Raw genomic sequence first — 12,337 nt, forward strand, 5'->3', positions numbered from 1 at the left:
ACTTTTTTTTCATTGGTTGTGGTGGTATTTGAGGGTTTGGTGTGGTGGGGGGGGGGGGGGGGGGGAATTAGATTTCTTTGTACCTTGGTTCGGCTGCGTGGCGCCGTATTTGTAAAGTGGCCGTGCCGTCGGCCATGTGACGTCTGTGTTACCATACGTTTTCTGCATTGGGTCAGGTGTCTCATCACCTGGTTTCATAATGTGGTAAATCTAATGTTGTGCCTTTCAGGGTTGGCGGGACGCTGCGGTGTGGCTCTCTGCGCCCTGATGCAGGTGTTAAAACGAGGGGGCGGGACCCCCGCTGCTCAAAAAGGGACAGCTATCTTTTGCTTGAGGTCTACCCCCTTCCCCCCCGTTTTGTTTAGATGTGGGCACTTTCAAGTTGCTTCGTTTTATCATTTCTGGCATGGCGTCTAAAAACAATACGGACTCTCTCTGCAGTTATGTAATGCAGTATCACAGTTCTGGGAATTGCCCTTAAAATAGAGTTGCCGGTGATCTTGTATCAGCGTTGCTGTCTGAGTGCTCTCTCCCTCTTTCTCCCTCTATCTCTCTTTCTCTCCGGTCTTCTCAACCCACCACCTCTCCTTTTTTTTGCTCCTTTTCTTTTACTACTCCCACTCCAACTCTTCCTTCTTGTGCTTTGCCCCCTTTCCTGTCCTCCCCACCCCCTCCCTCTTAGCGCTCCGTGCTTCCAACTCTCCCTTCACCCACCCCTCCTCGACTTCTTTGCTGGAAGTTGTGGATTTGGTGTATGCATAAAGCTCAGGCAAGGCTGGCTTTAAAGAAAAGGCGTGCCTAAAGCAGCAGATTTTTTTTTATTGGAGCTTACATTGGGGTCCTGTGTATGCATTTCTTCCCAGCTGCAGAAACCAAGCCCCCCCTCCATGCCTTGGACTGAGGCTCTCCTGGGAGCTCTGGATTTTTTTTTTTCTTTCTTTCTCGCATTGAAGGCTTGAGTAGCCCATTAACTGGGTTAAAAAAAAAAAGAAGCAGAATTCAGATTTTAATTAGGTCTTTGTGGCATTAATGTACAAGATTATGGCATATCAACAGATAGACGTCTTCGTTGCGCTTTGGAAATGGATTTGAAGAATGCGAACATCACAAGCAGAGGTGGTTCTAACAAGAATGATGCCCTGGTTATCAACCCACCCATCCCCTCCTCACCACTCAGCTTATTAAAATGTGAGTAATTGTCAGACTTTTTTTTTTTTTTTTAAATCAGAAAACTGGTAACTTAGTCTCCCAGTACTGGGCAGCAAGCAAGGGAAAATTGCTCCAGTGCAAATGCGTATAAGTAGTAGCAATCTTGCTCAGGCCAAAACAGATGAGGTAAATTCTATTTTCTCATTCGTGGGCACCCTACCCTCTCTGCCGCCCTGGGCAACCGCCCGTATCAAAAACTGCCACTGACTGTAAGCAGGCATGGGCTGGTTATCGGTTGCAAATTATACCAAGGTTTTGAAAGACGGTCGTTTCAAAACTGCTCAAATTTTGTCACATCATTCCACAGCTGACTCAGGTGAAAGAAGAAGTAGTATAGTGACCAGAGTTTAGAGTGGCTGTGCACTGGCGGTCAGCTGACTGAAATGTGGTTGCTCTACTTTTTTTTTTTTTTTTCCCTCGCTAACAGCAAGGGTAAATTCGTCTGGATGTATTTCTGGAAACCAAAAGCAGACAGTCACGGGGTGGAAACTACCCACCGCTATTAAGGTAACGCTGTTTTGAAACCTCTGTCAAGCTGCAGTCAACATGTGTGTTAAGCCGCTGACTGCGGGGTGGCTGCCCTGGCAGATAGTCTGACACATATTAGCTTGTATTGGCTGCAGGTGGTGTTACTCTGCAGAAAGCAGAATGACAAAAAGCTCTGACGGTTTCCACAATGAGCAGTTTTATTTGGAGGGGCTGGTCTTTGCTCAAGTTTATGTATCAGAATTAAAGTAATATACGGTGTGGAAAGAGTTGTTATAGCGGTCATATTTTTTTTTTGCAGCCGTAGGGGAAAGTTGGTTTTCCAGCCTTTTTAAATAACAATTACTTTTCTATTTTGGTATTTTTAGCAAGTGCTGTGAAGATGTGGCGCTTCTACACAACTTTATAAGAATCTTATACGACTCCATGTTTACTTCCAACAGATTTTTCTTTTTTCCCCTCATCCACGGTTAGCTCGGTGTAGCTGCCGCTGGAAATATTAAAATTACTATGGTCTGTTCCAGGTGGAGGAATTTGAATCTTTTGTTCGTCTTACAGTTGACTGTGAGTTCCCGTTCTGGTCTCCGGCTCACTGCAGGTCTGCTGATTGAACAATGAGCCATGTGTACGTGCCGAGCGTACCATGAAAAGGGTTGTCCTTGTGTTTTTGCATGCGCAGGTACTCGTCTGTGTGCAGCTTATTGTGTAAAAACCATCAGGTGTGTGTGTGTGTACGCGCGCATAATTTCTCTGACCAGCTTGTAAACCAAAGATCAAATTTGAATTTTGTTTTTCCTTTTTTTGTTTTGACACCTCGGCTTGGAGAGAGTAAGAAATGGCGCTCTTTTTAGTTGGTGGTTACAGTGTGAAATCATGCATCTTGGGGCGACGAGCAGATTTCAGTTGCAGGTAGGCGTAGTAGTCGAGGTTCGAAAACACAAATACACACACGGCAACTGAATCTTTTTTTTTTTTTTTTTTGCCACTGCAACATGATGACGTTTCGCTCCGTGACGACATCCACAAGTCACTGTGCTGCAACCTTCCAGCCCGTTACACAAAACATGTTTCTTCTTCTTCTTCTTCTTCTCTCCAGCTTACCTGCGTGACGTCACAGCGCTCTCAGATATTCAAACGAGTCCGGCCCTCGGCTCTGAACTGACAAGCCGCGCATTTGAACTCGTCCCGATATAGCTTTCGCGCTCTAAAAATAAATGCCGGGTCAAGGAGCGGAGACTCTGGCTGCACCCACACGCATGAGCCTGGCCTGGCCGGGGCAGGAGCGCTCCTGCTGCCGTCCTCTCCGCCTCTCGCTGTAAAGGCCATCTGCCGCGAGGTGCAAATGTACCCCCGTGCGCACCGACCAAGGCCCTTTTCCCTCTGCGTTCCCATCCTGCCGTAACGGCAGCGGCGACCTCGAGTCGACATTGACTGGAACTTTTAATAAACGTCCGGCGCTCGTCTTCCTGTTCAGAAATCGTCTTAAGAATCTTGTGGTGTTGTGTTTTTGTTTTTGTTTTTTTCCCTTAACCCGTGCTGAACAGATATCTACCCAAACATTATTGCTATGGGCTTTCCAGCAGAGCGACTCGAAGGCGTGTACAGAAACAATATAGATGACGTAGTACGGTGAGTGATGCTTTGCGCCTTCTTCCGTGACATTTTGTTTGGTAAATTAATAGCATTTTAAGATAATTGAGTTTTATTTTCTGTTGACCCTCTCGACAGGTTTTTGGATTCAAAGCATAAAAACCATTACAAAATCTACAACCTGTGAGTGCTCCCCGTACTGTTTGTCTCTCGTCCAGTTTGTTTACTTAGAAACTTCCTCCTCGTGCTGGCTAACTGCAGTTTGCTTCTTCCCATTTCAGCTGCGCAGAAAGACACTACGATGCTGCCAAATTCAACTGCAGAGGTAGGCTGCTTTACCTCCTCGCCGTCGGACTGAAAAGCTTTTTTTTTTAAAAAAAAAAAGGTAAAAAAAAAAAAAGATTGACCGTTCTTGCGCTCATCGCTCTCCGCTTCTGTTTTCCACTCGCTCCTTCCCGACACTGCGTGGGCCCGTCCTGCATCAGTTGCACAATACCCGTTCGAAGATCATAACCCCCCTCAGCTGGAGCTAATTAAGCCATTTTGCGAAGACTTGGACCAATGGCTCAGCGAGGACGACAATCACGTGGCGGCTATACATTGTAAGGCCGGCAAGGGCCGCACCGGGGTCATGATCTGCGCCTATCTGCTCCACCGCGGCAAGTTCACGGATGCCCAGGATGCGCTCGACTTCTACGGGGAAGTGAGGACACGGGACAGGAAGGTGAGAGCTGAGGAGAAGAGGGAGAGAGTGTGTGTGTGTGTGTGTGCGCGCGCGTGTGTACGACTGGAGACGGATTGCTCAGCCTGGAAATTGTGGGATTTGATTTGCTTTTAATGTACTTTGTACCTTGTTCAATTTTCTAAATCTTACTCCCTTCATACGTCCCATGTTTCATTCCCTTTTTCCCCATGTTTTGCCATCCTCTTTTTATTATTTTGTCCTTCCTTCATAGCTTATCTTTCCTCTCTTACTTGTATACTTCTTTCTCTATTCCTTTCTTTCTCCTTTGTCTTTCTGTTGACTGCAGTCTTTTCTCGTTGATTTTCTGCCTTATTCACCTTATTCCTCTTTGTCCTTCCATCCTAGCTTCTTTCCTTTTGTTGTGTCCTTACGGCCTTTCCTCTGCTCATCCTATCTTGTCTCCTTCTTTCCTTCCTACATTGCATCCATTTTTCCATCCTTGTGTTCAACATCCCTTCCTCCTTTCCTTGTCTCCTTTTATCTGTCCTCTCATCCTTGTCCCTTCCCGTTATCCATTCTTCTTTCCTAGCATTGTCCCTTCTACACTTTGTCTTCCCTCTTGTTCTTCTTTCTACTTTAAAATGAATGTGAAGGACCGAGAACTCTGGGAAGTTGAGTTTGGAGAAGCATCATAATTTTACAAGAGGAAGTTTGCAGAAACTGTGTCATATTCTGGGTCGTGTGCGGCTGAGCATTCAACACTCGCTGCCCGTCTAAAATTACAAATTTGTGTAGATTTCAGCATAAATCCCAATGAGAAGCAAATCGAATTTTAAATCTTCTTAGTCTGTCTCAGAAAGTCGTCAGTAAATGTTGTTGCATGTTTTCCAAAGCGTACTTGGGATCCTAAAAGGTGGCGTTTGAACATGTCGTCAGCGTCTAACTCCACATTTCCTCTCCTCCCCCGACGCGGCGGGTGTCTTGCAGGGGGTGACGATCCCGAGCCAGCGCCGATACGTGTACTACTACAACTACCTGTTAAAGAACCAGCTGGAGTACAAGCCGGTGGCGCTGCTGTTCCACAAGATGGTCTTCGAGACTCTCCCCATGTTCAGCGGGGGCACCTGCAGTGAGTCAAGTTCATGTTTGAATTCAGCTCCAAACCAGGGTGTAGGCATGCATGCTGCCGTTCAGAATGGAGAGAGAGTAACTCAGACTCAGGGCTCACCCACGCTGCGGCGTGGCGCCATGGAGGACAGCAGCTCCTCCGCGGTCGTCCGGTGTGCCGGTAGTTTTTAGAAATGACCCGCGGCTCAAATCGGTCGCCTTGTTTTTGGACATTTGGCAGAAAAGTGCAGCTTAATGTTTGTTCACCTCTTTGTTCAAAAGCAACGTCAACACGTTGCCTAGGATCTGCGAAACGTTGTGGAAGTGTCACGGAGTTTTCTCGGGCTGTACGGAGACTGTAGTAAACGCAGCGCTGCTCCTCCCACACCTGTTGCTGCTTACTGCCGTTCAACCTACTCAAAGACTGCCACTTTTTTTTTTTTTTTTTCTTTCTTGCTTGAAAGACAAAAGCCTTCTGAAAAAACATTTGGCAAAAAAAAAAAATACTCAGCAGCATTGGCATGGAAACTAAAGCTTGCTTTAAAACTGCAGTAAAAATATTAATTATACATTTTCTAAATTATGTAAAAAATAAAAAAAAAGTTAAAAGAATCCAAATATAATATTGATATGATGGTAATAAATATTGCCAATACTCTTTATTTAAAAATAATCTGTCCTAATAATTTTGCTGCAGTGTAGATAAGTGTTGCTTTTTTTCCCTTTTGATTCATTTGCACTAATTAATTCAAATTGTTTTTTTTTTTTGTTTTTTTTTTATTGATTTTAAATCATTTAAAAATGTTCTCATAGCAGCCGCTGCCTACCTGTGTTCTTGTCTTTTGGCTTTCTATGCTCGGTCGTAGGAGGAATTAGAGCGTCCACTGTTTAATCACGGCACTGGGGAAGTAAACGCCGCCGCCGCTCACAAATAAACAAAGCTTTCACATTAGTGAGATCAACCAGGCTTTTTACTCCAGTAAAGTCCGCCAGGAAGTAGCTCAAAGTTGGAAGAGGAATAGAAAACGTTTTTGTCTCCAATTTTGTTTTGCATACAATGGCCGGCCACACGGCTCTTAATAACTCAGTTATCAGTTTGTGGCAGTTATCTGTATTGACACATCATTGCGTGTTTGCGCTGAGCACAGAGCGATTTGCCCGTTGTAAAACGGCGCGTCTACGCCAACGTTTACACTCGTAGTCGCCTGTTTCTGCCGCCAAGTCGAACGCCGCCTAACGCTTCCTATTTATTTAGTTGTGTTTTTTTTTTTTTATGTGCTGTTTAGTGACACTCCATGCTCTTGAGGATGTTTATAGAAACAATGAAATAATTCAGCCTATGTGCTCAAAAGTGTGTGTGAGTCACTTGATGCTGAGCTGCTCTTGTGTCTAAATTTGTCCGTTTTCAAGCTGCTGGTCAGAATTAAAAGCCGCTCTTCCTCCTTCAGTGTTTGTGGCTTTCTTGCCTTAATGCCGGAACCTGCTCTTCGGCCTTGACTTCATTAATCCTTCTCTTTCCTGCTTTATTCTCCTTTTACTTTAAAACCGAAGCCCTATTCTGAGAAATCTCCTTAAACGTGCAGGAGTTTATTTTCCTCCGCCCTCTAGCGAACCAAGTTTTGATAATCTTGTTACAGATAGCTCACCAAAGACGCATTTAATGATTTTTTTTTTTTTTTAATAGTTTTATTGCAATTATACGAAGTTCCCCCTTTGTGTTGCTTCCCCTTTTGTGTATCTCACCCCGATTGACGTCTTTTCAGAACTGTAAGACACACACATTCCTGTGAAGCTGCACACATGTATGTTTAGGAAAAGTTACCCTGATGCAAACATGTGAATATTTGTGTGGAGCTCTTGTGTTTATGCCTGCTGTGCTGTGAAGCCCCTGACCAGCCAGCCAGGCCCTGCTTGTGATAATTTCCTTCTTTCTCTCTAAGGGGACAGTACCGTTAAAAACAGGAGCGAGCCGACCCCTCAGGGCTTCAAGAAAGGGAATTGGCATTGGGGTAAATGAGCCTTTCATCCATTATTATTATTTCACTCATTTGCTTTTATACGGCCCCAGAGACGCACCAGGCCGGAGCAGTCTAAGGTAGACATGTTGCCTGGCAGGGATAGAATAGAGCTTTAAGAGACGCATAAAAAAGTAAAAAAAAAATAAAAATCATCTCCAGCACCCCCACCCCACCCTGACAGGAACCGGAGAGGGTCAAAATTGGTCAAAGTGCAAAGTGTTGCGCTTGTCTAAAACTAAACCGTATCTGTCAGAATAGGGTTCCATGTCTCTTATTCTGGCTCTTTTTTTTTTATTTATATATATAACATTTGTGGTCTGTTACTTACCATTTCTTCTCTAGTTTTTATTTATTTATTTTTTTACATTAAACTGTCACTTTTGGGACTCACATGGTGAGGGGGAGGTGGTGGTGTGCTGTGTCTTTTGTCCAGCTTGTGTAATAACAGTGGTAATGTCCTGTCCTGATTCACTCCCTGCTTCTCCTCCCCTCCCTCATCTCTCACATCATAACCTCTTGTTGCTTTGTCTCAAATTCTTTTTTTTTTTTTTTTTTTTTTTTTTAATTTTTCCATCATATATCTCGCTCCCTCAACCCTCTGGCAACATCACCGCTCTTTCCGCAGATCCGCAGTTTGTCGTATACCAACTCAAAGTGAAGATCCACACGTCGAACCCGGCTCACACCAGAAGGGAGGACAAGCACATGATATTCGAATTCCCCCAGCCGCTGCCCGTTTGTGGCGACATCAAAGTGGAGTTCTTCCACAAACAAAATAAGATGATGAAGAAGGTTAGTTTGCTGGGCTTTTTTTAAATTTTTTTTATGTGTTGTACTTTCACAAAGCTTGATGAAAGATCAGAAGTAGGTCTTCATCAGCTCTCTCCTCTAGGCTTTCTGTAAAACTGTAGGATTTATTGACGATAAGAAACGCAACGAGAGAATTCATTAAAAACCCAGATTTGTGGCCAATTTCCAGCTATTAAGCTTTAACCGATTGCTCTTTTAGTAATACGACATTCAAAATATTGATTTGCAGCCTCCCTGTTGTGAGCCTCAACAGTTGTTACGGTAACATGCTAAATGGTGTGAGAGAGCTGGAAAACAGAGTTTTACCCTTGTAAAACCGAATCGTTAGGATTTGGCATTTTGTTCTGTCTTTGGGATCCTTAATTATCATTGAAGGTGGTCGGTAAGAGAGCATCAAGAATATTAAAACACCGTATCTCAAAGTGAACCATGTCTTTTAAAGCTCTGTCTAGTTGAAGCTTCATTTTTAAGTGAGACGGGGAAGATATTCTTGAGTTTTCAGGATGTATGACAGTCAGCTAGCAACTAATAATCAGATTGGCAAACTACACTTAAGTATTGATTAAACTTCCACCACAGTTTTGCAACCTTACAGGAACTGCCTGAAAAGAAGCTGCTAGCGATGCTAAACTTGCCTTTTGCTTCAGAGCTTCCTCTTAGACTTCGCTGAAGGTCTATTTCATTGTTTCGTAGGGATGAAGCAATATGAATATTTGTCCCACTATTGATATCCGATTTTAAAATTACTCTTAACGGCTGATAACTTGTTTATATTCTTCATTTTTGACAGCTAAACGCCCCATAATCCTTTGCAGCATCACTGTCACATGACTGAACAAATGCGACACCTGAAGCACAAACTGCTTAGCATGTAAACATGCTAATAACGGCCCAGTTTTAGACGTTTAAAAAAATGACTAATATTGGCCGATAAAGATGTTGATACTGACATATTGTGCATCTCTAGTGTTTAGGGAACCTGGACTGCAGTTGCGTACCTCCTAGTTTTGGCATTTAATTAAAAATGGGAGACAATTTTATATAAACAGGTCAAACTTGGTCTGAATTAGTTTGATTTGTGAAACTTTCACCAGAGAATAGATATCCTTAACTCCTGATTTTCATATCTGCCACATTCTGTGGTAAAGATGAAAAGGAGTACGACTTCTGTAACAGGTTCAGACCTCCTGGCATCTGCTGAAGTTTTTTCCTGGTTAATTGTCAAATTAGTTTTCCGCAGTTTGGTATGAATTGTGTTATAATCAAAACTGTTAGTCTTGGCTCCGAATACGACTCGAATACTAAAGAATCGGCGGTGCTTACGTACGCTGCATTCACTGGTCAGTTTTTAGCTTTCCGAACAACCAGAGAAGCCAAAGACCTTCCGATTCCGGCCCCCGACCAGTTTCTCCCTAAATCTGTCCAAAATCCTTCTTGGCTCACCTATCTCTCCTTGCCGTCTTTCTCTTCCGTCAGGACAAAATGTTCCACTTCTGGGTGAACACATTCTTCATTCCTGGACCAGACGAGAGCGGGGAAAAGATGGAGAACGGGGCGGTGAACAACGTGGAGAGCCAGCAAGGAGCGCCGGGCCTGGGCCAGGGCCAGGTCCAGGTCCAGGTCCAGGCCCAGGCCCAGGCCCAGGTCCAGGTCCAGGCCCAGGCCCAGGCCCAGGTCCAGGGCCAGGTCCAGGCCCAGCCGCAGGGCGCCGAGACCAGGGACGGCTGCAGGGAAGGCGACAGGGACTACCTCATCCTGACGCTCACAAAGAACGATTTAGACAAGGCTAACAAAGACAAAGCCAACCGCTACTTCTCACCAAACTTCAAGGTAAGCAGGGACGGGAAGCCGTTTTGGGTTTGTCGTCCACCGGAGAATTGAACCCGTTTAACCGAAGCTGTTCTCGATTTCCAGGTGAAGTTGTATTTTACGAAAACCGTGGAGGAGCCTTCAAACTCCGAGGCTAGCACTTCGACGTCCGTCACCCCAGACGTTAGCGACAATGAGCCAGACCATTATCGATACTCTGACACCACTGACTCTGATCCGGAAAATGAACCTTTTGATGAAGAGCAACACACACAAATCACAAAAGTGTGAACTCTTTTAAAGCAGGAAAAGAAGAAATTATACACCTGAATTAAAAAAAAAAGGAGAAAACTTGAATATAAACTCAAAAGAAGAACCTTTGTCCCTTTCCCTCCCCCAGACGGCAATAGAATATCATGTCGAATGCCAATTTTAGGGAAAAAAAAAAGATAAATATCCTGACCAATATATTGTTTCTGTTTTTATTTTCTTTTTTTTTTTTTTTTCCTTTTTGGCACGGCAATGTACCATGTGCGAGGTATTGACACTGTTGCCCCGTGGGAAAAGGTGCTGTAGCTATAAAGATGTGTTTATATATATATACATATATATATGTATATACATATATATACATGCATATATAAACAAACTTTTTTTGTGTCAAAGACAATGGAAAGAGTACCACAATCAGGAGACGGGAGTTGAAGTGTGGGAGAAGTTGGAATGAAATACTAGAACTAGAACTATGCTGCTCCTTCTCCTGTCTAAACCAAGGCCAGTGCTGCAGTCACTTTGTTTCACTCCCTCTCTCTTCTTCTCCCTCCCTCCCTTCCCGCCTTTTTTCCTCCTTCCCTCCTCTCATCTTTTGCTCTTCCCTCCTATCCTCCTTCCTTATATTCCTTTACTGTGAATGCTTCTTGTGCTCTTTGCAGGCTGTCTCATGTGACTTTTGGCCTTTGTGCAGTGCAAACTGCATGCAGGCAGTGGGTTGGGGGTGGGGTGGGGAGGGTCGTGGGGTGGTTGGGGGAGGGTGGGGGTTTGCGAAGAGGCTGTGATGATGTCTAAAGCATTGCCATTCCTGTTCCCACTGTGTATACGTTAAATTATGCAGAACAAGGCATCCCATGTAATTGTTAATGTTTTTTTTATCCTAAGATAATAAAAATATAATACACAAAACAGCAGGGAGACCGGAAAGTGTTTGCAATAATGTCAACACTACATTATTATCTTTTTTTTTTTTTTTTTTTTTTGCATGTATTGAAATTGGAGTCCATCCCAAATAAATGTATGCAATGTTGTCATTTCTTACAGAATCCAGCCTTAAGATGCATCTCCCCAGTGTTTGAGTCGTGCGTAGAAAATGCCTCGGCAGCTTTTTGTCTTTTTTTTTTCTTCCTCCTTTCAGCTCCCCTACTAATATAAATGGATGCGGCCGGTCGCCGGTCCGAGTGATCGTTGCGAGCGACAGCAACCCAAGACCGCGTAGCCCACGCTGTTAAATGTGGGTAAGTTGGAACATGCGCAACAAGTCGGGGGAGGAAAATGAGCACCGGCGAGGGGAAATATGCTGCAAAGCATGTTGTCGTTGCAGCTGTTCGAGGCGCGCTTACAGTAACTTCCTGCTTTAAAAGGTCAGGGCCGCAAATAGTCGGGACTCAAGGTGGGGAACTGACGGAAGGATTGTTATTCAAAGTTCAGCTGAAGGGCCTGTTTTGTCTGTATTATTAAGCTGTACTGGGGCTGGTGTTTGAATTCAAAATTCAATCAGATTTTCTGACATATTTTGGAGCTGAAAGAAGCTTGACCTCATGCTAAACCAGGATGCTTGCGGAATGGAGAAAAGGAAGGAAAGTGTCCATCCCGAGAGGCGGGGAGAAGCCTCGGGTAGGCTAGCCGGCTCCACTATCTTACCCCAATGAGAGAGTAACAGGATTAGCAGCCATGTTCGTGTGATGGGAGCGCGAGACCCTGGAGAAAGCATGACCCAAAAGCCGCCTGATAAAATAAAGTATGAATTAAACCTATATATTAAAAAAGAAGAAGGAAAAAAAAAAAAACGTTCCACCCCTTGAGGCTGCTGGCACATAATCCCTACCCCACCCTCTGCCTCCTCGGCCCGGTCGAGTTGATAGAGACATCAAAGCTAACCAACACGGTGTCAAATGAGACGGGCAGCAAGTCGCAGGGGCCCGGCTGTAATTGGCTGAACTGAGAAGGAGGGTGAGACTGCTAGATTAATAATGAATGCGCTGTGCTGGGCTCAGGGAGAGGGAGAGAGGCCTCTGCTCTCCACAGGCAGATGTGCCAGAGTTTCAGAGGCGATGTGTTCTTCCTCGTCACGTACAGAAACTCCTCAGCAGCACAAGTTTCATGCCTGGACTCCTGGCTGCTTTAAAACGGGTTACGTCTTCTGAGATGGGACAAAAGTGCACTTTATTTTTAGCTCACAGAACATCTCAGGAAAGTAAAACTATTTTAAAATTTTTAAAAGTGCATAATGAGACCCAGACCATAGAAAAAACGCTTCTCGTTCAGTTGTGAGTTATTGATGTGTGCAATTGGGCTCCCTACCCAGAGTGCCATCAAATTGAGGGGTGGCAAAAGCACAAATCAAAGATAA

General features: G+C 44.4%; 1 protein-coding gene across 7 annotated transcripts in view; it reads left to right on the plus strand.

Annotated features, from left to right (window-relative positions):
* The window catches only part of LOC106947673 (phosphatidylinositol 3,4,5-trisphosphate 3-phosphatase and dual-specificity protein phosphatase PTEN), a 15,686-nt gene extending 5,524 nt beyond the window's left edge, over positions 1 to 10,162 (plus strand). Inside the window, exons 2-11 of one of the 7 annotated variants that reach the window (XM_015032832.1) lie at positions 3,240 to 3,324; positions 3,424 to 3,468; positions 3,567 to 3,610; positions 3,771 to 4,009; positions 4,958 to 5,099; positions 7,018 to 7,086; positions 7,721 to 7,887; positions 9,382 to 9,537; positions 9,592 to 9,735; positions 9,820 to 10,162. In XM_015032832.1, the coding sequence (XP_014888318.1) occupies positions 3,240 to 3,324; positions 3,424 to 3,468; positions 3,567 to 3,610; positions 3,771 to 4,009; positions 4,958 to 5,099; positions 7,018 to 7,086; positions 7,721 to 7,887; positions 9,382 to 9,537; positions 9,592 to 9,735; positions 9,820 to 10,005 (1,277 nt within the window). In that variant the 3' untranslated portion in view covers positions 10,006 to 10,162. Of the gene's footprint in view, positions 1 to 3,239; positions 3,325 to 3,423; positions 3,469 to 3,566; positions 3,611 to 3,770; positions 4,010 to 4,957; positions 5,100 to 7,017; positions 7,087 to 7,720; positions 7,888 to 9,381; positions 9,538 to 9,567; positions 9,736 to 9,819 lie in introns of all 7 variants that reach the window. The other 6 variants (XM_015032830.1, XM_015032831.1, XM_015032833.1 and 3 more) reach the window with 6 other exon arrangements.
* The last annotated feature ends 2,175 nt before the right edge of the window (positions 10,163 to 12,337 follow it).

Source organism: Poecilia latipinna, unplaced genomic scaffold (assembly GCF_001443285.1).
Source record: "Poecilia latipinna isolate Pla-1442-1.1 unplaced genomic scaffold, P_latipinna-1.0 Scaffold252, whole genome shotgun sequence".
NCBI classification, from domain to species: Eukaryota; Metazoa; Chordata; class Actinopteri; order Cyprinodontiformes; family Poeciliidae; genus Poecilia; species Poecilia latipinna.